The sequence below is a fragment of the Cervus canadensis genome, chromosome 28 (genome assembly GCF_019320065.1).
Source record: "Cervus canadensis isolate Bull #8, Minnesota chromosome 28, ASM1932006v1, whole genome shotgun sequence".
Lineage (NCBI taxonomy): Eukaryota > Metazoa > Chordata > Mammalia > Artiodactyla > Cervidae > Cervus > Cervus canadensis.
The window spans coordinates 46,340,275-46,367,039 of record NC_057413.1 but is presented as its reverse complement, the minus strand read 5'-3'; the positions used below and the strand labels follow the sequence as shown (position 1 = coordinate 46,367,039).

The 26,765-nt window shown below is 40.1% G+C and overlaps 1 protein-coding gene across 9 annotated transcripts; it reads right to left on the bottom strand.

Annotated features, from left to right (window-relative positions):
* Positions 1-711: 711 nt before the first annotated feature.
* Positions 712-26,653, bottom strand: NFYA (nuclear transcription factor Y subunit alpha). Of its 9 annotated transcripts, none has more exons than XM_043449262.1 (10): positions 26,486-26,653; positions 19,304-19,449; positions 17,657-17,743; positions 14,757-14,903; positions 9,710-9,841; positions 9,401-9,506; positions 8,141-8,307; positions 6,781-6,954; positions 5,654-5,755; positions 712-3,330 (listed from the first exon to the last, which is right to left on the bottom strand). In XM_043449262.1, the coding sequence occupies exons 2-10, from the start codon at positions 19,376-19,378 to the stop codon at positions 3,277-3,279; spliced, it is 1,044 nt and encodes a 347-aa protein (XP_043305197.1). In that variant the 5' UTR covers positions 19,379-19,449; positions 26,486-26,653; the 3' UTR covers positions 712-3,276. The 9 variants fall into 9 exon arrangements, with proteins under 9 accessions (XP_043305197.1, XP_043305204.1, XP_043305202.1 ...); XM_043449269.1 differs by having other exon boundaries at positions 8,141-8,289; XM_043449267.1 differs by having other exon boundaries at positions 17,660-17,743.
* Positions 26,654-26,765: the final 112 nt, after the last annotated feature.

Below are 26,765 nucleotides of genomic sequence, written 5' to 3'. Positions count from 1 at the left end.
TCTACAATGAAACTGATCAACTGGGAAAAGTATCGAAAGGGCGGTCCTTTTCATTTCACCGGCATTGAAAGTTGGGTCATTTTAGTTTCTAAGGACGAATTCCATTTGGCATCTGACGAAAGCACACTTAGAATGGTTTTTAAATTGAACAGTTAGACTAAGGCTGTTTAACACAGGCGGTCCTTTTCTCCCATTTTTGTTGTCTGCCAGGAGGTCATTCGGTATCGGGAGTATTTCCCGAGCTGTTTTTCTCGCACTTTTGTGTGAAAAGGTACTATTTGAGGTTGCCGGTCTGTGGTTCTTATTTGTTAAAACACTAAGCAATAAAAGGATGAGTATATTATGGAATTTTATCAATCACAGAAATGCGTGTTCTACACAAAGAAATTAAAAATCACATTTTCACTGTGTTTAGTTCTACATGTGTCAATGCTGTTTTGGTGATAACTAAAGGGCTAATTTTACTCATGGAATCATTGCCTCTTAGTGAACACGTCCAGTGAGAATATCAAATAAATGTATGATCAACCCACAGGTGACAGTAGTCTCCTCAGTAGAGTGGGAGCGTCAAAACGGCAGAAAAAGAGGTGAAGGGGCAACACACAGCTCCAAGTTTGACATTGTCCATAGAGCACATGTGTTTACAAAGATGGCAATACATAAACACAATCCAGAACCCATGGGATGTAGACTCCTCAAAATTCAAGACACTTTTTAGCATTTTTATATTTATTTTAAAAAATAACAATTGAAATGACATCAATGATCCATCACCTGTGCTTCTTCCACTGCTGAGGGGGTAAAAAAACCCAAACCCTTCTCTGTAGTTGAGTCCCGAAGGAAAATCAAGACATTATTACCAGACATCCATTAGCCAGAAAAATGCTCTAAAAATGCTCTGTTGGTCCAGTGGTATAGATACTGACATGTTCAATGTACCAGTGCAATTAAAATATATACATTTACAATTATTCTGCCAAAAAAAGCACTTAAGTAAAATAACTATGTATTAAACCAATTATTCACTCATCCATTCACTCTTTTTGCATCACTACAGTCACAAGGACAAATGAATAAAAGAACTACGAAGAAAAAAATCCAAACCTCACCCCCACTTTGTGGGTTATTATGTGCTAAAATGACCACAATAAAAGGGTCATGAGCTATCTGAAATGCAATGACAAAATGACAATTGAAGCATTTCATTAAAAAAAAAAAACCCCAAAAAAACCAAAAACAAAAACCCAAACTTGTGAGAAAACAATCCACAACAGTATGAGGTTGGTAGTATATGTACAATCTTACAGACACAAATAAATAGCATTTTAGAACTGTTGTTGTTGGCTTAAGTACTAGAAATTAGGTCTGAGGAATTTCTTTCTGAACTCTGCATCTTGAAGACTCCTAAACAAAACCAAAGGATAAAAACTCATTGTTTTTAGTCATCTGTCATCTGAAGAACCTGGGGCTTACCAAATAAAGTCAACACCAAAAGGGTCAACCCCTTCTGACATCTGGAAGCCAGGACAGATGAGTAGACTCAAGGGAGTAGGGAGATACTTCACTTCCTGCTTTCTCTGCACAGCTCTGTACCTCTGTTTTGTACCATTACATTGATTTCCTTTTGTGATGTTCTCTTTGGTGGGTTTAATTTCTTTTTCCTCTTAATACAGCCAGAGTGATATCAAAGGAAGAGCCAATTTCTAGTCTTGGTATTGAAATCAAAACCAAATGTTCTTTGAAAGAATTACAAAGTTTTCTTTGTTTCTAAAAAAAGAAAAAAAACAGCAGCTCTTCTGAAATCACCTTGTTCTCCCAGGGTTCCACATCTAGAAAAGAAACATTTTTTTTCTGAGGTTTTCTGAGGCACAGCCCACTTTGGGGGCTTCGGTCCTGCTCCTGACCCTGCAGGAATCTCTATCTCCAGTCTGCACTTTATCCCCAGAACATGGATGCAAAGTGAAAGCCTTTCTGCACAAGACCTATGGAGAAAAGGGGAAACGAACAGAAACTGGTACCAAAGAATCAGCTGCCATGGAAGAATGAGAATGTTCACTCTCTGGGGCCAGCACACAGCACAGCAGGGCTGAAGCCAACATCCACCTCACACTCCAGCAGGCAACCTGGATTCGGTCCCAGCCAGCTTGACTGAACAGTGCTTTCCAGAAACTGTCAAGGGTCAAATCTCAGACTTCCTTTCCATGCTTGTTAAAAGGTTAGAGTATAAATGTAAATTCTTCTCTTCATTATAATGATCCATCCCAGGCATCCATCCACTGGCAAATCATGCTATATGACATCACAAGGGTATATATACTACTCTTTGTCCTTCTGGACTGAAACACACACGAACCTTTCTATTCCCCAAATGCTGTCACAAAGCCTATGATTGAAAATTTCTAGTTTTGCTGTTTTGGAGTTACTATACATGTCCTCAGTACTTCAGCACAGAAGTTGTATAATTTTGTTTTCTACTAAGGAAAGGCAGTTTCAAGGTCCAGTACCCTCTAAATCGTCTTACAAGTAGCCTCAGCAAGAACTATGGTCCATATGACCTGTCACCAGACAGACAAGTAGACCACACCTTGTGAAAGCTGAGAGATCCAGCAATTTATGTTTTTAGTGCTTGAATCTTTTATCATTCTATCCCCAGAGTTAGCTTTTTCTTGGCTGGAGTCCAAAAATCCCAACCTATCATCTGGGTAGAAGAGATTCTTATTATTACCACAGATTAGATGAATGTATCTCAGAGAATTTATTGTTTCCATATCATGAGATGGAGCTTCCTTGCCTGGAAACCATCTCTGAATGCAAAAGGTCATCAGTTAGTCTGAGATCTCCCATTAGAGGGATGGGTGCTGTTCAGAATCCGTGGGAAGTAATGGGCTGCAGCTTCCCCAATCAAAGTTTAGGTTGAGAAGGTTGTTCTCCTCTGCTCAGATGGCTGGCATCACCAGTCAACACAAGTGCTATGTGTACTGCTGGGCTGGCATGAGCCCCTTGCATCATCCCAATCCATGAAATGTCAATGTCAGCAACAGTCTGAGATAAGTCCTGACTGAAAGGGTGAGACAAAGGCTTGTAACTTCGGTTTGCCAGACATCCTTGCAATTATAATACTGAGCCACTTATTAAAAACTAAGTGGTTTCTGTCCTGTAGAAAAGGGCAGAATGTGATCGTCAGTGTCCCATTGGAAGAGTTGATCAATTTCCCTGGAACAGTGGGAAACAGTGTGAGGAATATGGCCTTGATCAGCTCCATCACATGGCCTGGGGTTAGGACACTCGGATGATCTGTGTCATAGCCTCTTCATCTGCTTGATTTGGATCCTACAAAGAAAGCAGAGTAACAATTAAAGTCCTTTGCAAAAGCAACTGGGAATTCATGGCTCTCACTACTTATCACCAAGGGAAGTACACAAACACTATGTCTGCATGCATGGACTGCAATGCAATTCCATTAAGAAAGAAGAGACAATAAACTTTATTCTTAGAAAAACATTTCAAGTCTGGCCTGGCACTCCATGACTGAACACTCCAGAGTTGAGAGTATCTCCCTTTTTTAACACCGGTGCTGTGCTCTACACACTTAGGGATTAAGGATCCCTAGGCGGCTAAAAAAAGACCTAGAGAAACCAAGTCATGTTGTATATTTTCATTATTTAAATACCGAGCACTTGGCAGGGCTGGGAAGGACACTGGATTTTACTTACTTTAATGCACTCATTTTGCAGGTATACCTGAAGCCTGGACTAGAATCAAAGTTAGTGACAAGCCCAGCAAAAATTAATTCTCAAATCTCTTGGCTCCGACTTAATCTTCTTTCCACTAAACTCTGCCTGCCTTTTACAAAAAACATGCACTGTTAAGACGAAGATCAGTCCTTGGGAGTTCCCTGGCAGTCCAGTGGTGGGTCTGGTGCTCCCACTGCTGTGGCTTACATTCACTCCCAGGTCGGGAAACTAAGATCCTGCAAGCCATGTAGTGCTACCATACACACAAAACCCCACTACATAACAACCACCTTCAGTTCCTCCATACCAAGGCTCTGAAGCCTCAACTGGCATGATCCAAGAAAAAGCTGAAACATTTCTAGGGGTGGTAGGACAAGAGGCTGAGTCTTGATCAAAGACTTGATCAAAGACCAACATTTTCTGAGTTCTCACCATACACTAAGTACTGTGATTAAAAAAGCACTATCTTATAAAGATGGACTGGACAACAGTGAAGCTGGAATGTGATGGGTCTTCAGAATAAAGCTTCTGTACGGGAGGAACAGAATAATGGGAGGAACCTATTCAACAAAAATTTACTGATGCTCGTTTTTGAACGGGTATTATGCTAAATACAACGGGAAACAACAATTCTTGACTCTCTACACAGCTTATAGTCTAGAGTAGACAACCACTGCACAATCACACAAATAAAACGATTATTACTGCACTGAAAAGGAAGATGTGAGACAATAATGGAGTAGAAGAGACCTCTGGATATGGCCTCTCAGATTGAAACCAAGACCTAAAAGATATGGAGACAGTTATGCAAAAGGATGGCATGAAAAGCTTTACAGACAAACTATTTTAAAGACAGAGGTTCTTGAACAGTATAGCAAGAGCATAAAGACTGAGAAGCAGGAGGAAATAAAGCCAAAGGTGGACAGGAGCTAGATCCTACAGGGCCCTGCTGGCCATGGTAAGCACTTTCGATTTTAGTCTACGTGCAAATGGAAAAGGGCAGGAGTGGAAGGGAGCAGGCTAGTGATGTGATATGATACATACACTAAGATGTGGAGAGTGAACTAGAGGGGCACAAGAGGGGAAGTAGGGAGACTGGGCAGCTGCTGCCTTAACTGAAGCAAAGAAGAGAGGGTTAGTCTAGCCTGACAGCAGTTGGGAGGGGAAAAGTAAGCTGATTCAGAGTATAGTTTAGAGTTAAAACCAAGAGGACTTCAAAAACTGGGCAACTCTAGCTTTAATAATTGGGTGAAGGGACATGTGACTTATTGAGATGAGTGTCTGGTTTAGGTTTAAAAATAAAATAAAAACCAAGAGTTTTACTTTGGACACATTGACTAGAAGTGCCAGTAAGATATAATCAGTGAAATTAGATGTTTAAGAACCAGTATGGTTACAGACTAAGTTCTGGAATTACACAGCCTGGGTATGAATTTCAATTATACCATTTTATTAGATATTTTACTGTAGGCAAATGAGTTAACCCCTCTAAACCTCAGATTCAAATGTAAAATGGAAACTGTAATTCTTACCTCATGGGAGTTGAGGCTGTGGTAAAGATTCAGTGATAAAATGCTTATGAAAGTGTTTAACGTAATGGCTGGCACACAGCAGTTAGGTGTTAGCTGCTGCTACTACTACACTAGGGAATAAACTTGTTCTCTGAAAATCAAAAAAAGTGAGAATTTCAAGAAGGAATTAATAGTAGTAACTGGAAAAGACTGAGAGGAAAAAAGGCCACTAGATCAAAGACCTTAGTTCTTTTAAGAAGAAAGAGACTCCAAGATACACAATGTTGCATCCAGTTTAGAGACTGATTAGTTCCTAGTGTGAAAATAGCAAGAGGACACTGTGACGGCTTCCACCCAAGAAGATTCAAGGCAATAAAGCTAAGAATAAAAAGGTATAAATCCTCTTACCTGCATATGAGGACTATCTTTTTCCTTTGGAGAGAAAAATCGTCCACCTTCACCACGCTTCCGTGCCATGGCATGACGGTGCCGAGATTCATGCAAGTATTTCTAAAACAAGAGAAAACAAGAAATAAATAAATAAAAAATAAAATAAGAGAAACCAAGTTACTAGCTGAAACCAGCACAGCTCTCTCCAATGCTCAAAAGTTTAGGACGGCTGTGATCAAAGCCATCAGAGGCAATTATGACCTTGTATTATGGAGAAATCTTAGAGAAAACAAACAGCAGCTAACCGTATCTATCTATCCTAAGAATGTAAATGCCAAATGAGTAATAACTAAATACATATTCCCCAAAGATATAGCAGAGATCACCACCTACCTCCCAATATATAGCCTCCCTTTTGCTTTGGTAACAAACCGAATTTTAGCTGGTACAGTCTCATTAAAGAGATGGCATGTACTAGCCGTATTTGCAGTTAAGTGTGGCCATGTAATTAAATTTTGGCTAATGTGATTATGGAACTTTTTGGATGTTTCCTTACTCCCTTTGCACCTTGGCTAGAGCCCAGGCAGTCATCTTGGACTATGGACAGAATACCAAGAAATCAGGACAGTAAGAGGATGAAAACGGTCTTGAAGATTACCACAGCCTAAGACAATACATCTTTGCACTTTGTGTTAGTCACTCAGTCGTGTCTGACTCTTTGCAACCTCATAGACTGTAGCCCACCAGGATCCTCTGTCTATGGATTCTCCAGGCAAGAATACTGGAGTGCACAACCATTTTTCCCTTCTCCAAGGGATCTTCCCAACCCAGAGATCAAACCTGGGTATCCTGTACTGGAGGTGGATTCTTTACTGTCTGAGCCACCAGGGAAGTCCACCTCTGGACTTTATGGAAGATTTGAAAACAAAAAACAACAACAACAGCAAACGCTATTTATGTTGCAGTTATTTTTTAAATATTATAGTTGCAGCTCCATACAGCAATAATAAGTACCATTACAAAAGGTAACAGCTGTCTAACTTCAAAGTCTGGAAGGTACTCAAGGAAACTAACCACATAAAAGGTTATTTCAGAAGTAGAACCCTGCTGTTCTCATCCTGTATCCGTCCCAGTGTTATACATACCCTTCTTTCTTTTGGAATTTTCCCTTCTGCCTCTAATTTAGCCCGGGCTTGTCTCCTCTTAAGTATACGGTGGTACTGTTTGGCATTGACATAGAGAGGCTCTTCTTCAAGCATCTCCGCCCCAGGGAGAGGGATTCTCTGGATTGCAGGCACAGAGCCAGCACCAGGTACCATCTGTGTGAAGAGAAAAATCAGAGCTTATTAAGTAGTGACATGAAGTATGGACATGGGAAACAATTTCTTGGTCCCTGTTCTTCTGAATGCTAAGACGAGTAGCTTTAGAGGGCATTTGTTGAATGCAGATTCCTGGAGAACATTTACACTTAAGGCCTGCATTTTAAACAAATTTTCTAGATGATTCTGTAATAGGGGGTCAAGGACCCACACTGAGAAACAACATAACCGTGTCCAGGTTTTTGTCCACGCAAAGCTCCATTTTCTAAGAATGTCTGCTGCCATCTAATGGTCATGAATGGTAATCACAGGCAGAAAAAGAGCACAAGGGAAACACAAAGAAAGGTTCAAATGGACCAAGTGCTGCTAACTGCATTTAGTTACGTAATTGTTAACTTACTATACAATTCAACCCATATTTTCAGGAACAAACCCGATTCCACTACCTTCCCAATAATGACAACTTTAGATGGTTATATTGTTTCTTCTAGTGGACTCCTCCACTGCTGTGTAGGTTTCTAGTATCTGTTCTTTCTTGGCTTACCCATTTTAGGTATTGTACACTGACACCCTATTTTGACATATGAGTTTCCCCTCTTCCCAATATATTTACATCGCACATTTTTTTTGGTTTCTCTATTGACTACAACCTTTCTAATTTTGAACATTTTTGTTTCACCCACTTTGGGCCGTATACTTTCTACTTCCCAAAGATTAGTAGTCTATAACTCTCTTCATTGGAATTATGAATGTGTGTGTTAGTTGCTCAGCTGTGTCCAACTCTTTGCGACCCCATGGACTGTAACCCACCAGGCTCCTTTGTCCGTGGGATTCTCCAGGCAAGAATACTGGAGTGGGTTGCCATTTCCTTCTCCAAATGAATTATGAATAAGTTTCCAGAAAAGTGAATATTTACATCTGCTTCTCTTCTGCTATATCTCTAGCACTTAGAATAGTCTCTGGCACACAGCAGGTACACAGAATGAGTTATGGTTTACTGTAATGTTTATTGTAAAAGTAGACCACTGTGTCTTAAGGGATTAATCTCAGTCTCAAGAGGTCAGGATTATACACAAGCTTCATAAGAGATTTTAAAAACACAAGCTGAAGAAATTTTCGAAGACAAAGATATATAGAAAAATAAACTATAGAGAAGAACGATGAAATGAAAAATCCATTTTCTTACCATGACCATCCCGCCTGAGTTGACCACATTGCCTGCCACTGGTAGTGTCACAGTGACAGTCCCTTGCCCACTGCTGGTTGTGTTGGTGTTGGCTCCCGTCTGAACAATCTGTGCTCCTGCCAGACTGGCTGCGGGGATGGTGATCATGCCTGAAACAGGGACTGTAACTTTAAGAAAATAAAACATAAAACAAACAAAAAAACAGGTATACAGAAAGAAGGGAACACAGTTAGTCCCTCTTCTATCTGGCACATACTTATTAATCCTGGAAAAACATGCCCTTTTAGCACAAGGGGAGAAAAAGCACTCTTCCATTCTCTGTCTTGCCTGCTGTATATAATCCAAGTAATCACAAGTTTAGACATGTTAATAACTATATGGGATCTAGTTCTGAATAAAACTACCCATACTGAGTTGAAAAAGTTTTCAATGGGTGACCAAATATTTTGGAGGCTTCCCCTTCTATGAGTCACTCTGACTTCAGCTATAGCCACTGTTTTTATATAAATGACCTGCTTCAGATGAAGATTCTTAAAAAACTGTTTAAACTGACAATGAGACAGCTACAGGACTAAATCTTAAAATTAAACCAGGCATGCCAAGGCCCCAAACACAGCACTTGAGGATTTGTTCATCACTCTCTGAGCTATGCCTGTTCTGGCTCTCTCCTGAGTCATAGGAGAGCATGCTGCCTGTACTCACTGGATCTTGTGTACTGCCAAATTTTAATCACAAGACAAACCTTCAGTCACAGAACACATACCACTAATAAGGTGGTATTTATTTAGTCACATTCATATCTTGCTTACTAGACTAGTGTCTTTGAGAAGAAAACTGTTTTCAGTAATGTGCTGCATACACAGTGGTCATATAAGTCTTCTGGAATAAATTAATAATGAAGTGGCTCGGGGGAAAGAGAATAAACGCAGCAGTGATATATTTCTCTACCACTAAAGAAACTCTGTATTTCTAATTTTCCATTTAGAGAACAGTTCTTTGAAAGAATAAAAAGCTTATATAATCCCTAGGGTCATAGTGGTTGTCTTTAACAACTACTGTAGTTCTCCTACAAATGGAATCAATACTGGTCACATATTAGTGACAAAGAACTAACAATCAATGGAGACTTAAAGGAAATCATTTTTGTTGTTGTTTTAAAAGTACATTGTATAGAGGTCACTACACAATTTCTAAAGCAGTCATTTGCTCAAGATGAGCAGGATGCCCCCCAAAGTCCCACAGAAATGCCGGCACTCGTACCTTGCTGGAGGATGGTACCATCGGCATTAACTGGCTGATAGACGATGGTCTGCCCCTCAGCAGTCTGTGCCACTTGCTGCCCCTGGACAGCAATCTGCTGCTGTGTCTGTAGGACACAAATCATGACACAATTTAATACATTCCAAAGACACCACAAGAAAAAAGGACCACGCAGTCCTCTTTAGGAAAAAGGCATGTTGGCGATAGTTTTCTTCCGCATTTCTACTACATGTGAAATACTCTACCCGGTTCTGACCCTCCCAAAGCAGCCGTGCTCCTGTGGACGCCGTGGAGAGACAGTGGCGTTACCTGCGTCTGGCCAGCAGTGACGGCCGTCTGGGGCTGCTGGATGATGATCTGCTGGGTCTGGCCCTGCTGGCCCTGCACCTGCACGGCCTGCCCACCCTGGATCTGGATCTGTCCCGGTGGGACCAACTGTATCTGCAGAAGAGAACACCGAGATTAGCGCCCTGCTGACACTGGTCTCCATTGGTCCTGGAGTGTTAGTTACTCAAATTCCTCCAGAAGGCAGGAAATGCTCTGGAGAGGGAGAAAAACACAAGTCCTGTTCTGCTCTCTTATGAATTAAGAGAGAGCTTGTTTTCCATTTATGAAACTGGGGAATTTTGATCACTGTCTGGATACTGGATGATATTAAGGATGATATTGCTGGCATCAGGAATAATTTCTAAAAGCTTATTCACTTAAAAATATACCCTGAAGTATTTTTGATAGGTGAAATGGTGGTGTATATATTCAAAATAATCCTTGAGTCAGGGAAAATAGATGAAAATAGATTTAAACATTAAAATACTAGTCTGTGTGTTAAAATGGGTGATGAGGATTCGCCGTTTCATTCTCTTTGTTTTTGTCTATGTTTGAAGTTTTTTATAACAAAATATTGAAAAAAATTACTAAGTAATTTCTACATTTTCCAGCTGGGATTCTATAAATACACACACATACACACACACACAAAATCCTTAAAAGATTTTGTACAGAAAGGGGTATTATCATATTAGATACCCCTGCAGTCAACACTGAAATTTAACAAATTAAATTAGAAAGTGTTGGTAAATAAACAAATAAGAAATTTATCTAGTTACCTGGATCTATTTCTACCTGTTTTTGGATAGCAAGGAATACCTATTATTGGTCAATAGGGTTTCCTCTTCTATCGATTCATATTTCTTTGCCCATTTTTGTATTCGACCGTTACTTTCATATCAACACATATAGAGAATTTTTAAACATGTATTCTGGACACAAACCCCATTAAATGTTAAAAATATCTTCTCCAAATTATGTCTTCTACCTTTATTTTATGATATGTTTTGACATACACCAAATTTTTAAAGTTATAAAATTGTTTCTTGGGTTTTTTTTTTTGGTTTTTAAGAAATCCTTCTCTACCCCACGTCATAAAGAAAATATTCCTATGAACAGAGCTTGCAAGTATGCCTCTTTTATAGTTAGATCTGTAATCTATCTAGCAAGTGTTTTTGATACAGTATGAGGTAGAGATCAAGTTTCCTTTTTGATACCATTCTTGAACCATTTCTTCACTGATACTTTATACTATTTTTGTTATATACCAATTTCCAATATTCCTACATCTATTTTTTGGCTCTCTACTTTAGTTCCATTGTCTGTATCAAGCCATGGATCTTAATCTAAGGAGAGAGCATAGGTTTCACTGGAATTCTAAAACAGAAGGTACAATCCAAAAAAAGGTGAAGTACACTTCTAAAAGACATGGTTATTAAAATAAACACACACACTAAAGTAACCTCTAATAAAAATGGATCGAAATTTTAAGTGCTCTATGGGAGGCTATGGAATCATACCTAGAGCCAGGTCATGCAACATTAACAGAAAATAATTTTTCCAAGATGGTTTGATTAGTTACAGTGCTTCCTGGAGTGAGGGGAATAAGATAACCTTTTCAAGGTCTTCTCTTAAAGCCCCCCAAAAAGAGAAATCCTACAAAATCCACAGAATTTACAGCTGAAATGAACGCTAGCAATCACCTGATATAAACTGCATTTTTCAAATGAGAAAACCAACAATCAAAGAACTTGGCCAAGATCAAAAAGTCTGTTTAATGGCAGACCTGCAAATGAATTCAGGTCATTGCATTCCTGATACAGTCTTCCTAGCTCTGTATCACACTGTTTCTATTCAACAGAGAGGAGGGCATGCCAAGTGGGGGGATTGGAGAGGAGGCAATGAGAGGAAGGACAGAAATGAAATAGCAGTGTGAAATTGAGGCAAGCACACACACTGAAGTATATTTAAAGACTCATACATTTATGCATGGAGAAATGTAGAAACTATTTTTGATTCTGACTACAACTCTATCTTGGCAAAAATATGCTGATAGCCTTAAAAATGACCTTACCCTTTGCTCAACCAATTCCTCCACTCCCAAAAATATTCCCCTAAGATTAAATTCAAGTGAAAAAAAACTATAAAATTCAAATACATTTATAGTAACCTTACCTATAAAAGCAAAAACAAGAAAAAAACAAAACAAAATGTCTATTAGAAATTCTGATTCATCAAATTGACTATTACGAAGGAATTTAAAGATAAAGGAAGTAAAACAAAACCACCACACACACAACAATAAAACTATATGCTTGTGTACAACTACGCCCAGGAGATGTGCACAAAACTACAAGGGAACATGCAAAACTTCAAAGTTTGATTATCGAGCATGGCTGAATTTTCTTTCAACTGGTGGCTTAGACACTAAAGCGTCTGCCTATAATGTGGGAGACCTGGGTTCGATCCCTGGGTAGGGAAGATCCTCTGGAGAAGGAAATGGCAACCCACTCCAGTACTCTTGCCTGGAAAATCCCATGGATGGAGAAGCCTGGTAGGCTACAGTCCATGGGGTCACAAAGAGGGACACGACTGAGCGACTTCACTTCACTTCATATTACATTACTCCAGAAAAATGAAGATATTAATGAAATCATAGAAGATGTAAGTAGCTTTAGAAAATTTTAGTAAAAAGTTCATAAACATATATATATATATATATATATATATATATACACACACACACACACACTCACTGTGGGATCTGGTTATTAGTTATTAATACAAAGGTGAGATGACTTAAGCATATACTTCTCTGTAAATTATTTCTCACTGAAAATACTTCATTATTAACCCTTCCCCCAAAGTCAACAGTTCATCCTTTTTAACAAGGACATAATGTGTGCTGAGTCACTTTAGTCGTATCTGACTCTTTGTGACCCTATGGACTGTAGCCCACCAGGCTCCTCTGTCCATGGGATTCTCCAGGCAAAAATACTGGAGTGGATAGCCATTCCCTTCTGCAGGGGATCTTCCCAACCCAGGGATCGAACCTGAATCTACTGTGTCTCCTACACTGCAGGCAGATTCTTTACTGCTGAGCCACTGAGGAAGTCCAAGGACATAATATACCATTATGAATATAGTATGATGTATTCAATCGATTCTTTACCAATAGACACTCAGGTTACAATTTTTTTTTGTTTTTGCTAGTACAATGCTGCAATACATGTCTTTGTATATTTCTCCCTACATATTTATCTTTTCTTCCTATAGAATAGATTCTCAGAAGTGGGACAGGTACATCAAAAGGCGTAAATATTCAAGAGCGAGATACCTTCCAAAAGGACTTTACAATTCGAAAATCAACAAAAATAATGTGCCTCATTTTCTTTACACCCATTCTAGCACTGGATATAATCAGTGTTTTAAATTTCTGCCAACAAGATAAAAATGCCTGTAATTTTACTTTTGTTTTCGGTTTCTGAATCAGTCTTTCCAGTGAATTTACCTAACTACTTTACATGTCTGTTTAAAGAATCAGCTTTTATTTAGTTTTCTACATTTTTGTTAGTCTTCTACTTCATTAATTTTAATCTATCTTTTACTCATTTTCTTCTTGTCCTAACTTCCTAAAAAAAAAAATATTATTATTTATTTTCAGTTCTTTTAAAATATTCAAGGTTATAAATTTTGCTCTAAGTATAGCTTGAAGTGTGTGTGATAGGCTTGAACTGAAATACTTTCATCACTTGCTAGATAAGGTATAAATAATATGGAAGGAAATGAAAAGGATAACATTTCTGACCCAAAACAACAATCTCCAAAGCAGACTATAAATTTCCCCCCTCAGTGCCCAGAAGAGCCAACAAAGGACACACTGATGATGACTTTTATTAAACTAGATGCTCTTTTTATAAGGGCTTCCCAGGTGGCACTAGTAAAGGTCCTAACTGCCAATGCTGAAGATGTAAGAGATGTGGGTTTGATCCCTGGGTTGGGAAGATCCCCTAGGGGAGGGCGTGGCAACCTGAAATGGAACAGGACTCTAGTCCTTGCCCCTAACCACGTCCTCTGCCTGCCTGTTGTCTGTGGAAAACTTTAGTCAAACAATAAATTTAAACACAGAAGTGAGAAATGTGGAAACAAATGAAAAGTCAAAGGAGACCTTTAGTTCTTTCTCAAGGTCTATAGATAATATCCTGAGCTATATCCTGTGAGCTGTCTTACAGATACTAAAACACCAGGTGGAGAAGTTAACTACACGATGACCAGACTGTACCCAGGACACTGGCTGCCACAATTCCAAGAAATGGCCACAAAGAAATGGGAACACACAGATCCTGGAACTGAAGATTAACTACACATAAAACAACTAAGATGATGCTGGTTAGGCCACTGAAGAGCAATTTGAAGATGACTGTCAGAGCTGACTGTGCTGTTCCTGTATGTAGCCCCCTCCTTCTGTTTACAAAAGCTCTTGCCTCACTGGGTGCCACTGGCGGGGAGGTGGGGAGAAAGTCAGCCTTTGGACAGATGTCTACCACCCGTCCCTCTCTAGTTGCCAGGATCTGAAACAAAGCAAACTTCCCTGTCTCTTCCACAAACCTGGCCTTTTGAGTACTGAGCAGCCAGACCCTCCACACTCTTTTGGTAACAAACGCACCCCTAGTATTGATGCCTGGAGAATCCCATGGACAGAGTTGTTTGGCGGGCTATAGTCCTTAGGGTCGCAGAGCTGGACATGACTGAAATTACTTAGCAAGCTCTCTTTTTATATTATTTACACTGATTCAAGATCATGTCTAATACCTTAGTCCTTATCAGAGATGTCCAATTTCTCTATAGCTCTGCTTTCTATCACTGACACTACAAAGGTGGGAAACTGACCAAATGCAACTAAATGCAAAAGGAAGGTAAGACGCAATTAAATACAGTATCAATTTTCAATTTATAACAACTTATTTCTTAAAACTTCTATCCTGATATTCTAATATTCTTCTTTTTTTTTTTTTTTAATACGACTCACCTGCTGCAAACCCTGTGTCCCAGATACAGGTACTTGCATGATGGTTTGACCTTGTCCTCCAGGAACAGCCTGGACCATGATGGGTTGGCCAGTTGATGTGATTAACTGACCTCCACTGACCTGTACCATTAATGGCTGCCCCTGGACCTAGAATAAAGTAAAATAAGAACAATGAAATAACGTAAGACACAAAATGGTTTCTACCTAAAGACAATCATTGCAACTACTCTGCTGTCTTGCTAGAGGAGGAAAATGTAGGAGAGACACTAAGAAAATAATTTCAGGTCCTCATCCTCAAGTAGTCGTCTTCAAAAATACAGTATCTGTAACTAAATGCCAAACTGAATACTTGAAAGTCAGATAAAATGGGGTATAAGCAGAGTCTTTGGGAAGTCTCAATAGATACAAGGTGTTTATCATCAAATACAGGCTAAACTCATGAGAAGTATTTAATCAAATCACCAAGACTATTTGCCTTTTTAGTCCAGGAATAGTCTCCGGTGAAGGTCGGAGAGTAGGCAATGAGAGGGAGGGCTGATGGTGGGGATGGTGGTTGGAGTGCAAATTCTAAATAACTTGGAAGGAGTAAATCAAACTGTACCTGGCAATGACTTCAGGTGAGGTATCAAGCAGCTCCAAAAGCTTATATAGAATACCCTTTCTCCCTACAGTTTCTCAAGCATAAATGAAACACGTACCTTTTACTCTACCTCACCACTGAGAATTCTTGTCCTGTGGTTGTTTAAGGAGCCCATTAATAAAAATGCCTAGAAATATATTGGTCAATTTACAATTTTTGCGGTGGGACTGCTCACACTGGACCCTGCAATATCTGCATAGTTCTTTTAGCTTTAACAAACATAAAAATTATACAAATTTTCAAAGTACCAAAAAACTCTCAACTTTCAATCTCCAATGAGTAAATGGATCATTCTAAAACCCAGGGCACTGAAAGTGCTGTAACATCTTGAGTCCCAATATAAAAATGTCTAGCTATCTGAATGCATTCTGAAAGCCAAAAACCAAACCACTTTAGACGAGAATTGAAATGTTCAACAAAATAGCTGAAAATCCAAAACTTTCATTTTCAGATTCTATCCTTGTTTTGAGGAATTATTTGTAACAGATCAAAAGAAAATTTGTATATCTGAGATAATCATTCTCAATGCCAGTGAAAGTATGTTCAAATAAAGTAATTAGTTAAAAGATCAATCTGTCCTAGATTAGTAGATTAGATATTAAGCTCTCCCCACCCCTATGAGCATATTGGAATCTTTAGGAACATTCAAATTCTGTGTTTTGTTAAACTGTTCATTGACAAATTCCACTTTACTTTTTAAAGACTTTACAATCTGATTCTCCTCTGCTTTTCTCCTCTTATTTCCCCATCCCAAATCAAATTCCCTTTGCTATACCAATGCTTCTACATGCTCTATTAGGAAAGACTTTTAGAAATATTTATTGCATGACTAACTGAAAGAAGTATTTAAAATTCTCCACAAATAATCACAGCCCTAGAAGAAAGGTTTCCATTAGCTCCATGAAGTGCTTCCATTTCAAGTAAAATCTGCATAAGAAGTAAACAAGTTTTAAGGCAACTATTTTTGTAATTTTCTGGCTATCCATCATCTTAACTTTTCCCTTTGCTGACAGGCTACATATACACAGATGAACCATTTGAGACTCCAAGGAACGTGCTGTTTTTACAACATATGATGATACAAGGATACATGCATCAGACAAGAAGCCATACAGTTAAGAGCATGTTACATTCCCATTCCACAAGTGGTTAATGACAATACTCTTTTATGTATCAATAAGATGAAGCAAGCATGAAAAACATGAGTACCAAGCTGCTGAACTCTGAGATTTGAATACAGTTTGCGAGTACCTACAAACTCAGCTTATTTCAGGATACTTTATGTTCAGAATTGGCTGTATATTATCAAACATTATGAGTGGCAGGTATGGGAGTAGGGCTGAAAGGGTAAAGTGAAATGACCACAATAAGGGATAGTTCACTGCAGGATGCTTGCTAAGCAGTACTAATAGTGAAGTGAGATGCCAGTTCTACATTCTAGGTCCTACTCATTTCCATTCAGAGGAGGGAAAAAGGCAGACTACTTGAACTTTGCCCATTTCTCAAAAATATGGTCATTTTAGTTAAAGTAACCTAATACAGAAAAGACTTTTGCTTCTTCTGTTTACTTAGGAACTGGCCCAAATATAACCCCAATTTAGGTACTTAACTTGGTCATACGTAATGTTAAGAAACTGCATTGTTTAAGTAGGAATTCTTATAGTGGCTATAATACCTAAGATTTACAGACAGCATATTTCTCTTTTGTCCAACCAAGAGCTATGGGGCAATCTCTGCAGATCCAATAATAAGGTCATTACTTCCGCAAGAAAAGTAGTGAGAGGACAGCAGAGATTAACAAGATTCAGTGAGTAGATCAATCTTGTCAAATGCAATCATTATTTTATATGAGTTGTCCTTTTAATAAAGCACAATCTAGCCTAGTAAAATGTATACATTTTCTTCTCTATTATCATAATACAAAGTTCAAGAAAATTTACTGTGCAATCTTATTACAGAATCTGAGCTCTAAATAGGTTCTAATGCCACTTATAAGAATTTCTTCACTGATTTGTTTTCAGGTATTCCCCAAAAAACATACTAGCCAAATGGCACTTTTCAGAAAACTGATATAGCATCACTACATGATTTAGCACAAAGCATTAGGAAACTGGTATCTTATAAGCCTCAAAGACAAGTTAGCAGCATCAAAGTCATGCAACTGGCTTTGGCGTCCCTCCGTGAGATCCTACCACAAACAGCACCAGACACGAAAAGAGAAGTTCATGCAGTGCTTACAGAGAGTCAGAGAGAGCACCACTACCTGGAGGGTCTGGACTTGCTGGCCTGAGGCCGATGCCACCTGGGCCTCAGTCTGCAACTGGACAGCAGTGACACCACCCTGCTGCTGAGAACAGGAACAGGAAGAGCTTGAAATGTGTCAGGAAGGAAATGTAGAGTTCAAGACATGAGATCACCTTACCTCTTGTGGGAGAGGAAGGGTCTTCTTTCAATAGCCCCACCCTACACAGGACTTTCAAACTGGAGACTCCCTATACTGAAGTTTTTTGTTGAAGGTAACAGATTACAGACATTAGCCTTTTGTCTACAGAGCAGAACTTGAAATACACTTCCATGACTCAAAAACATCGATGTAGCTGACATCATTAACAAAAAATTCTTAATGCAGCCCTTCCCTTCAAAAATAAGCATTTGATCCTTCTGCATGCAATTATTTTAATGTTCTTTTTATTTCCTCAAATGAGTTCACAAGAACAAAATAGTTCATCAGGTTTTAGCAGCCTAGAAGCTAAAATGAAGAACTTCTGGACCTTGAATGCAATTACCAGAAAGGAAGAATAAAGCAATCACTGTGAGCCAAAGACATCTTCATGAGGTCACTGCTCTCACGTCCCCAAACTAGGATTACTACTACTCAGCTGGACTACCTTAGAAGCAATGTATTCATAGACTCAACTTAATTTTTATTACCCCTAGTAGTAACTTCAGACACAGCAAGAATTCACTCACTAGGGCACTGGTATGAATGAATGGAGGGTCCTCTGTGGAATCTCCCTTTCTATCAAGGCAGCTGAAAGAAGTTGTAGTTGTGTGGAAGGAAAAGCCAGCAAAGGAATTTTGACAATTAATCTCTTAATAAAAAGTAGCTCCTTCCTTTGGTCATTAGATATAACAACTCACCATCAAAACACCCACTGTCCACCCGCCACCCCTCCACTAATGACTTTTCTATATTATCTAGGTCCCATTTTGAAAACAAAACATTTCCAATTTTTGCCTACAGGCCAAATCAATGCACAATCAATTTATTTTCTTCTAGGGAGAAAAAACAAGCAAAGTTTTCCTAAAACAAACCCAGGTATAAATAATCAGGAAATGTAATCTGTGTATAAATTCAAGAAGGCAACCTATCTTAATTAAGAATAAACCAGCAGCAGAAATCCTTTCTAATATGTGCTTATCCCTACGTGTGGATACCTACTATCCTCATATTAAACTAGAGCTTTTCAAAATAAACACTGTGATGGATCAAATTAAATAGTGGATTTCTTAGAAGCTATCTTGGTTTGTCTATTGTGGCCAAAGCCTTACCAGACCACAAGATGGCTTAATCAATAAGAGAAACAACCAAATTTAATCCAGGAAAACAAAATCACCCTTTAAAGCTCCATCTGAAAACAGACCAGGTATTTTTGATTTCTACTAAGATAAAAGGGGGCAGTTTACTAAACCGGGCACCCATGAAATCAAATTCTAAGTAGTCATGGACTGGATAGACTTCTGAACAGAGAAAATCAGAGGAATCACAATAAATCCAATCTTCAAAAAGTACTTCAGCACAAGTCACCAGACCCACCATAAGATCTGATGCTTCCCAAAGCCAGAACTGAGTAGTGCTATTATCACCTCCATTGCTGTGATGTTTAAAGCAGTTTTACTTCCATACCTGCTGCTGAATCTGTCCAGCCTGTACAACAATTTGCTCCGTTGAACTATTGCTGTTTGCTGTATACTGTTCCATGGTCCGTCCAAGTCAGAGTCCTGTCCAGTCAGTTTCACTCTGGAGATCCTAGAAGACTGCAAGATACACTCCTATTACAGACGGAGGAAAAGAAAGTAAAGTAAGATTGTTAGTTAAGGCCTCACCAGATATTTAGTTTATTGTTGATATGCATTAACATTTAATATGTTAAAGAGCATCTTGATAATGCTATTTAACATTTAAAAATGCTTAGTCATTTCTCATCAGCAACCTTCCCTTTCAGTACTACTAGAGCAACACCTGCACCTTAGAAATTCTCATTAAGCTACAGTATCACTTTCTTACAAGGCCCATTTAACACAGATTTTCAGGCCTGCACATGTACTTTAGAGAACTGTGCCTTTAATTTCTAACACATTTGTACTATATGTGATATGCAATAATTTTAGGTTTTATTATTTAGTATGTAATTACCCAGCTCTGAAGTCCAACAGATTGCTTATCAGTGTTAAGTAAGAAAGACACAGTGAAGGTTCAGGAGTTTGGGTTTTAATCCAGAGCAAGAAATAAAAAGGAATTATAGAAACAGCATAAATGCTCTTTGCAGATTAGATACAAGAAAAAAATTTTACGTATCAAGGCTATTATTTTCTTTGAAAAGAATCTACATTCCCCTCAGTCATGAATCTGAATACCTAATAATACCCCACCCTTTATTAATTTTAACTTTTTTAAATGACAATTTTCATATATATACCCCCAATAGTGAGAACACTATAATGTTCCACTTAATCCCCATAGCAATCACCCAGCTTCAACAATTTTCAACCCATGGTTAATCTTATTTCCCATATAGCTCATCCATTTTTCCACCCACCCTCCCCCTGCATTGCTGTTGTTCAGTCGCCAAGCCGAGAGTCTGACTCTTCGTGACCCCATGGACTGCATTATTTTGAAGCAAATCCCAGACACCTTATTACTCCATAGCTCCATAAATACTTCAGTATCTGCCTCCAAAGAGTAAGGATTCTTTTGTCTTTATCATTTTATCACAATGATACTGTGTCTCTACAATTGCTTCAAACATTAAAAATTTTGTAAGTTTTTAATATCATTAAGAAAAAAAAAAAAGCAAGAGAATTCCTACCCCCCCTAAAAATCTACTTCTGCTTTATCAACCACGCTAGAGCCTTTGTTTGGATCACAACTGTGGAATATTCTTAATGAGACAGGAATACCAGACCACATTACCTGCCTCCTGAGAAACCTATGTGCAGGACAAGCAGCATTAGAACTGGACATGGAAAAACAGACTGGTTCAAAATTAGGAAAGGAGTATGTCAAGGCTGTGTATTGTCACCCTGCTTCTTTAACTTATATACAGAGTACATATCACATGAAATGCTCGACTGGATGAAGCACAAGCTGGAATCAAGATTGCCGGGACAAACATCAACAATCTCCAATATGCCCATGATAGCACTTTAATGGCAGAAACTGAATAGGATCTAAAGAGCCTCTTGATAAAGGTGAAAGAAGAGAGTGAAAAAGCTGGCTTAAAACTCAACATTCAAAAAAGGAAGATCATGGCATCCGGTCCTATCACTTCATAGCAAACAGACGGGGATAACGTGGAAACAGTGTCATGTTTCATTTTCTTCGGCTCCACAATCACTGTGGACGGTGACCGCAGCCACAAAATTGAAAGACACTTGCTCCTGGGAATAACAGGTATGACAAACTGAAACAGCAAATTAAAAAGCAGAGATATCACTTTGCCGACAAAGGTCCATAGAGTCAGTTATGGGTTTTCCAGTAGTCATGTATGTATGTGAGAGTTGGACCACAAGGCAGGCTGAGCGCTGAAGAATTGACGCTTTTGAACTGTGGTGTTTGAGAAGATTCTTGAGAGTCCCTTGGACTGCAAGGAGATCCAACCAGTCAATCCTTAAGATCAACCCTGAATATTCATTGGAAGGACTGGTGCTAAAGCTGAAGCTCCAATACTTTGGCCACCTCATGTGAAGAAATGACTCACTGGAAAAGACTGATGCTGGGAAAGATTGAAGGCAAGAGGAGAAGGCGGCAATAGACGATGAGATGGTTGGATGGCATCACTGACTCAATGGACAGGAGCTGAGTAGACAGTGAGGGTCAGGGAAGCCTGGCAGGCTGCAGTTCATGGGGTCACAAAGAGTCAGAAATGACTTTGCGACTGAATAACAATAAATATCATTAAATATGAAGTCAGGGCCCAAATTTACTCTTCTCATACACTTTAACAGCTGAAAGCTCCTTTTTGAAATAAGGACACGATTAGATAAACTGAAGTAATAATAAGAACTCTGAATAAAGGCTTGATTCAAAACCTTTAAATCTTCTCCCAAACTTTTTCTAGGCCTCCATAAATTCTAAAATTTGAGTGAGTTACATCTGAGTTACATTGAATTACATGAGCTGCACATCATAGCAGCAAAGCAATGTACCTCTCCTCACAAATCCACACATGGTAGATGAGATGAATTACCCACCATGATTGTAAAGTGTCTCAGTATTAGTGAATGCCCAAATATTTAGGAAGAAGTGCACTGATGGGTGAAGTTTAGACATAGATATATACAGATTCCTCTCTAAAATTAGAGGCAAGTACAGTACATTAAGAGCAGACTCTAGATGACGGGTACACAGGTATTTATTATAAAACTCTATATCTAAAAAACTTTATACTAAATGTTGGGAGGAAAATCTAATAAAACTCAATCAAGTCTATTACTTATAACCAAATCGGTACAGAGTATAAGAGCCACAAATGAGTGACAGGATGACTATGCCACCTAGTGTGATGGTATATATGGCCATGTGGTTCTTCAACTTACCATCCTTGCTTTAATAGAATGCTCACCAAACACGCATCTAGCTATAATTTGGATTCACATATACAGTAGCCAACAGGGAGCAGGTATGATCAGTAACACAAGTAAACCTAACAGTTATTTCTCATTGCATACTGACAAATCGGCCTTCTGATTTTTATACGTCTCTTCTAAACTGGTTGACTGAGTTGGTTCCTCAAGAGATTCTGGGAACAAAATCTCTAAGAAAACCAGATTTTCGGTCAGACTAAGTGGCTCTTCCAGGGAAGTGAATGGTCTTTCCTAAATTCCATCTGGTCTCTAACTGCAATACACACAATGCATTTATGTTTCTAAGCTAATAAAATTACAAATTAAAGGTCATGAGTAGTGTGATTTCACTTATAGGAAACCCTGAGAAGGTAACAGTAATCCAGAGACAGAAGGCAGATCAGTGGTTTCCTGGAAATGGAAAACAGGGGAAGAGGGAAGTTGACTGGGATAGAGCATCTGGAACTTTCTGGGGTGATAAAATGTTTTATATTTTCATTATGGTGGTGGTTGCATTTGTGAATAAATTTATCAAAATCCATCAAAACGTACACTTAAAATGATTATCCTTTATGTCTAAACAAGGAATGTCCTCTGTATTTTAACAACCCACTCCACCTCCAATCCCCTTCCTGTGTGAGATTTTTTTCCTAGACCCCTAATTTCCAGAAATTTACATCATACTGGAAGTGCAGAGAAATGACTGATAAAAATCTCATGCAGGTTTTCTTTTTAACTAGTTTATCCTCATAATACAAATGCTACAACTTAAAAACATTTAAATCCACTACACTTGGATGGGTCAAAACAGAAGGGGTCTCAAGTTTAACAGCAATTTCCTGTCATATATTAATGAGGGAGTGATTCAGCATGGCGCATGATATCTAGACTGCTAATGGTGAAGAACGGTCGCCACCAGCTTCTGTGAAGCCATATGTTCCCACTTCAGTTAGCAGAACTGCAATATATCTGACATCGTCTTTCCTCAAGTGCTTTTCTGCTTACATTCTGACAGAATTAAGTCAGCTGGATTTAGCCTGTCTAGTTCTTGCTCCTAACTCAAAGTTTGAATGTCTTTTCCTCAAAGACAGCAAGAACATATATTTATTCTGGTTAGCAAGAAAAAATTTCTTCCTCCTCACTTCAAGGTACAGAACCTGAAATGCAGCTAACTACTTAGAAATCCATTTGTTTTGGACCAACACACATTTTAACTCAACCAGAAACTCAACCTTAATAAACAAGTGAAAAATCCTGCAGAATTATCATATTTGATCATCACTACCAGGCAAAGACTAGAACAGCAGTTTTTAAACTTTTTGACAGCTCACAGCAAGAAACACATTTCATATCACAAATGCACTTAGAATATATTTTTAAAAGTAACTAAAAGTTTCATGACTGATCTTTTTAAGTATAACTTAAGATGAATGGTGGTATTCTCTATTCTACTGTAAAAAATTACCAGAATTGGCCCACTTAATTGACTTCACAACTCAACAAACAGGTCCTGATCTATGTTTGATAGAAGACTAGAGAACAAAGGGCTGTCCCATATCCCCATCATCCAAAAGGTTTCTGGACTGCAGTTCCTAATTTGCATAATCTCCACTAATGATGGACCACCTGTCAAACACTGTCTTGAAGGTTTTAGAAATAAAAGGAAAACTATATAAGTTTTTAACTTCAGAGAATCTTTAAATTTAGTAAAGGAGTAAAAATCTGTACTGAATCCCTAACGGAAAAAAACAAACAAAAGAGTTTGAAGGACAAAAATTGGGGATAGACATGAAGTCTCTAGAAGAAAATGTGGCGTCTGACCTGGTCTTAAGCATAAGTACGATTTACATGTGACGAAGTGGAAGGGAATGGAGTGCTCCAAATGAAGGCATAGCATAAAAACAAAGAGAAAAATTTCCACATATAAAACAGCAGGCTAAAAGGCCACATGTCAAGAGAAAGCTAAAGGTCAGATTACTGTACTTGAAATTTCAGGCAAGGAAGCTCTTTTGCAAATAGGCAGAGTTTCTAGAGGGGTTTAGCAATAATGTGACCAGACAATAACTGTCTATTAAAAGGAAGTCTAGCAAAAATGTTTGCTGGTTTTAAAGTGACATATACTACCATTTTTAAGTCCCCAAGTATTTATCCTCTCCAAAGGCAAATGTAAACATTCTAAAAAAAAAAATCTAAATCACAGTGCCCCATCTATCAGATATTTTACAAATCAATTTTGTAAATGATTTCAACAATAAACAACTCATGGCAAAAAATGAAAACAAACTGTCCCCAATTTTTTAGTAGTGGAAAAACCACTAGAGTAGCTTTCTGAAACTTACCAGTTATATGACTTTAGTAAATGTGATTATAAAAATAGGCATCATATACTAAAGGCTAACTGTATGTAACAAGGACTGCTTGTACTGTGCTTCACCTGAGTAAAAAATTTTAAAGTCCTAGGAGAAAAATCTCCCTTCCTCCCACCCAAAGTCAGCTGTTACTGTGGAGCAGAATCTCATAAACCAGTAACTTATTTTTCCAAACTTGAAAAATAAAAAATGTGCTTCTAGACTTCTTCTGAAATTTCCACAAAATAACTGCTTCCGAAAAATCCCTTAGCAAAATATACAAGTGGTTTTACCAACTGCATTTCTCAACCTACTAAACTGTCACAGATGCCCACTGCCCTATACTTTCTTCTTTCCCCGAACAGACAGCCAAGTTTGGCGCCTCGGCACATGCTCTTCTCTTTGTGAAGAACGCTCTTCCGTTCTTTCCTACCCAAAGAAATCCCATTATCCTTCTAGGCCAATTAAAAATGTGGCAATGCTGGCCTTCCTCCGAGGCTGTCGGTAGCTCACACATCACAGAATTGAACTTGGCCCCGTTACAGCACTAACCCTGAGATATGAATTACCTGCTCACCTGTCAATCTCCACCAGGCTGGGAAGGTTCTCATCGACCTCTAATCCCTCTCCCCCCAGCAGATGGACGCCTGGTTCATACTAACTGTTCGATACTTGGCTGTCAAAGGAGACGATCTCTCACCCTAACGAAAACCCCAGAAGACTGTGAAGTTTCTATAAATATCCAAGAAAACGTCAACATACTGGGAAAAACCAAACCAAGAGATGGCTGTGAACCAAGCTAACGAGTGAAGTCTGACATGTTCGAAGTGACACAGAAAGGTGAAAGGAAAAGAAACTGTCCATTCCTAAGGGAGCGAGAATCCACGAGACGAGCAGCAACAGATAAGACTAACGAAAGCAAATTGTGCAGCCTCGGGGGAAAGGAATGCACAGAGCTCGCAATCTTCCAAGAGCGAGGTTCCAGGCACCGAACGGACAGAGGCTCACAGCCCGGGCAAGGAAGGGACATTGCCTGGATGGGCTCCAGGACGGAGGTGTGCGGTTCTGCCCGGCGATCGGGGAGGGGAAGAGAGGAAATGACGAGCCAAAAGGGGGTGGTAACGGCGCCGGGACCGGAGACCCGGGAGTGCGCTAGGAGGAGGGGCGCAGCGGGGTCCGAGGAGGGGGCGCACTAACGAACCCCTTCCCCGCCCCCCCATCCCGGCAGAGGGACGGCGGGGGCGGACCCGCAGAGTGTCGAGGCGGGGGCGGGCTGGCCTTCTCTCCGCGCTGCACGCGGGGCCCGGTGGCCACGGCGCGCGTCTTCCCCGGTCCTCCTTCCCCACCTAGGAAGGCTGCAGACAGGACAAACCCGCTCACGGAGGGGAGGGGTGCGCAGGCCCCGCGGGGGGAGACTTCCCGTCCCGGGGGCCGCCGCGTGTTGAGTGCAACGGCAGGTTTAAGTTGTGAGGCCAAAAAGACCAGGAGGACACTGCCTGGGCCCGAGTGTGTGTATACCTGAACGTAGGGGCCTTGTGGCTGGCAAACCCCACATCCCCGGGTCTGGGGTCCGAGAAACTGGGCCAAAGGGTTGGGGAGAACGGCAACGCATCCCCAACTGGCCCTGGCACCCTGCGCGGGTCTGGGCCCCGAGATGCCTGCTCCCGAGGGCGCCATCCCCTCGCGGGGCGGCCCCCTGCAGGCCTCGGTGGGGAGTGCCCCGGAGAGCTTCGCAGGCTCCGGTCCGGGGCAGCAGGTCGCCCCGCTCGGCTAGGCTCAGCTCGACTCCCGGGGCTCGACAGGCGCCTGGGCCTCTCCTGAGTGGTCAGCGAGACCCGCCAATCGGGGCGCTGGGGCCGGCTCTGGGCCGCTGGATATTGGCTCCTTACACTCACCGTGCCTCGCTCCCCCGGTTCGCTGCCCGCGCTGATTGGCTCCAGTACCGGACCCCGAAACCCAATCAGAGGCTCCAGCCGCCGCTGCCGCCGCCACTGCCGCTGCCTCGCAAAATGGCGAAGTCGAACAAAGGGGAATCGGGCCTCCCTCCAACTGCCTCCGCGCAGGCGCCTCTTAGGCCACGCCCCCTACCCCGAGCTCTGGGCTCGCCCCACCCCCCCGCAGAAGCAGCACCGCGCAGGCGTGTGCCTCAGCCACGCCCATTTTCCTGATTGGCTC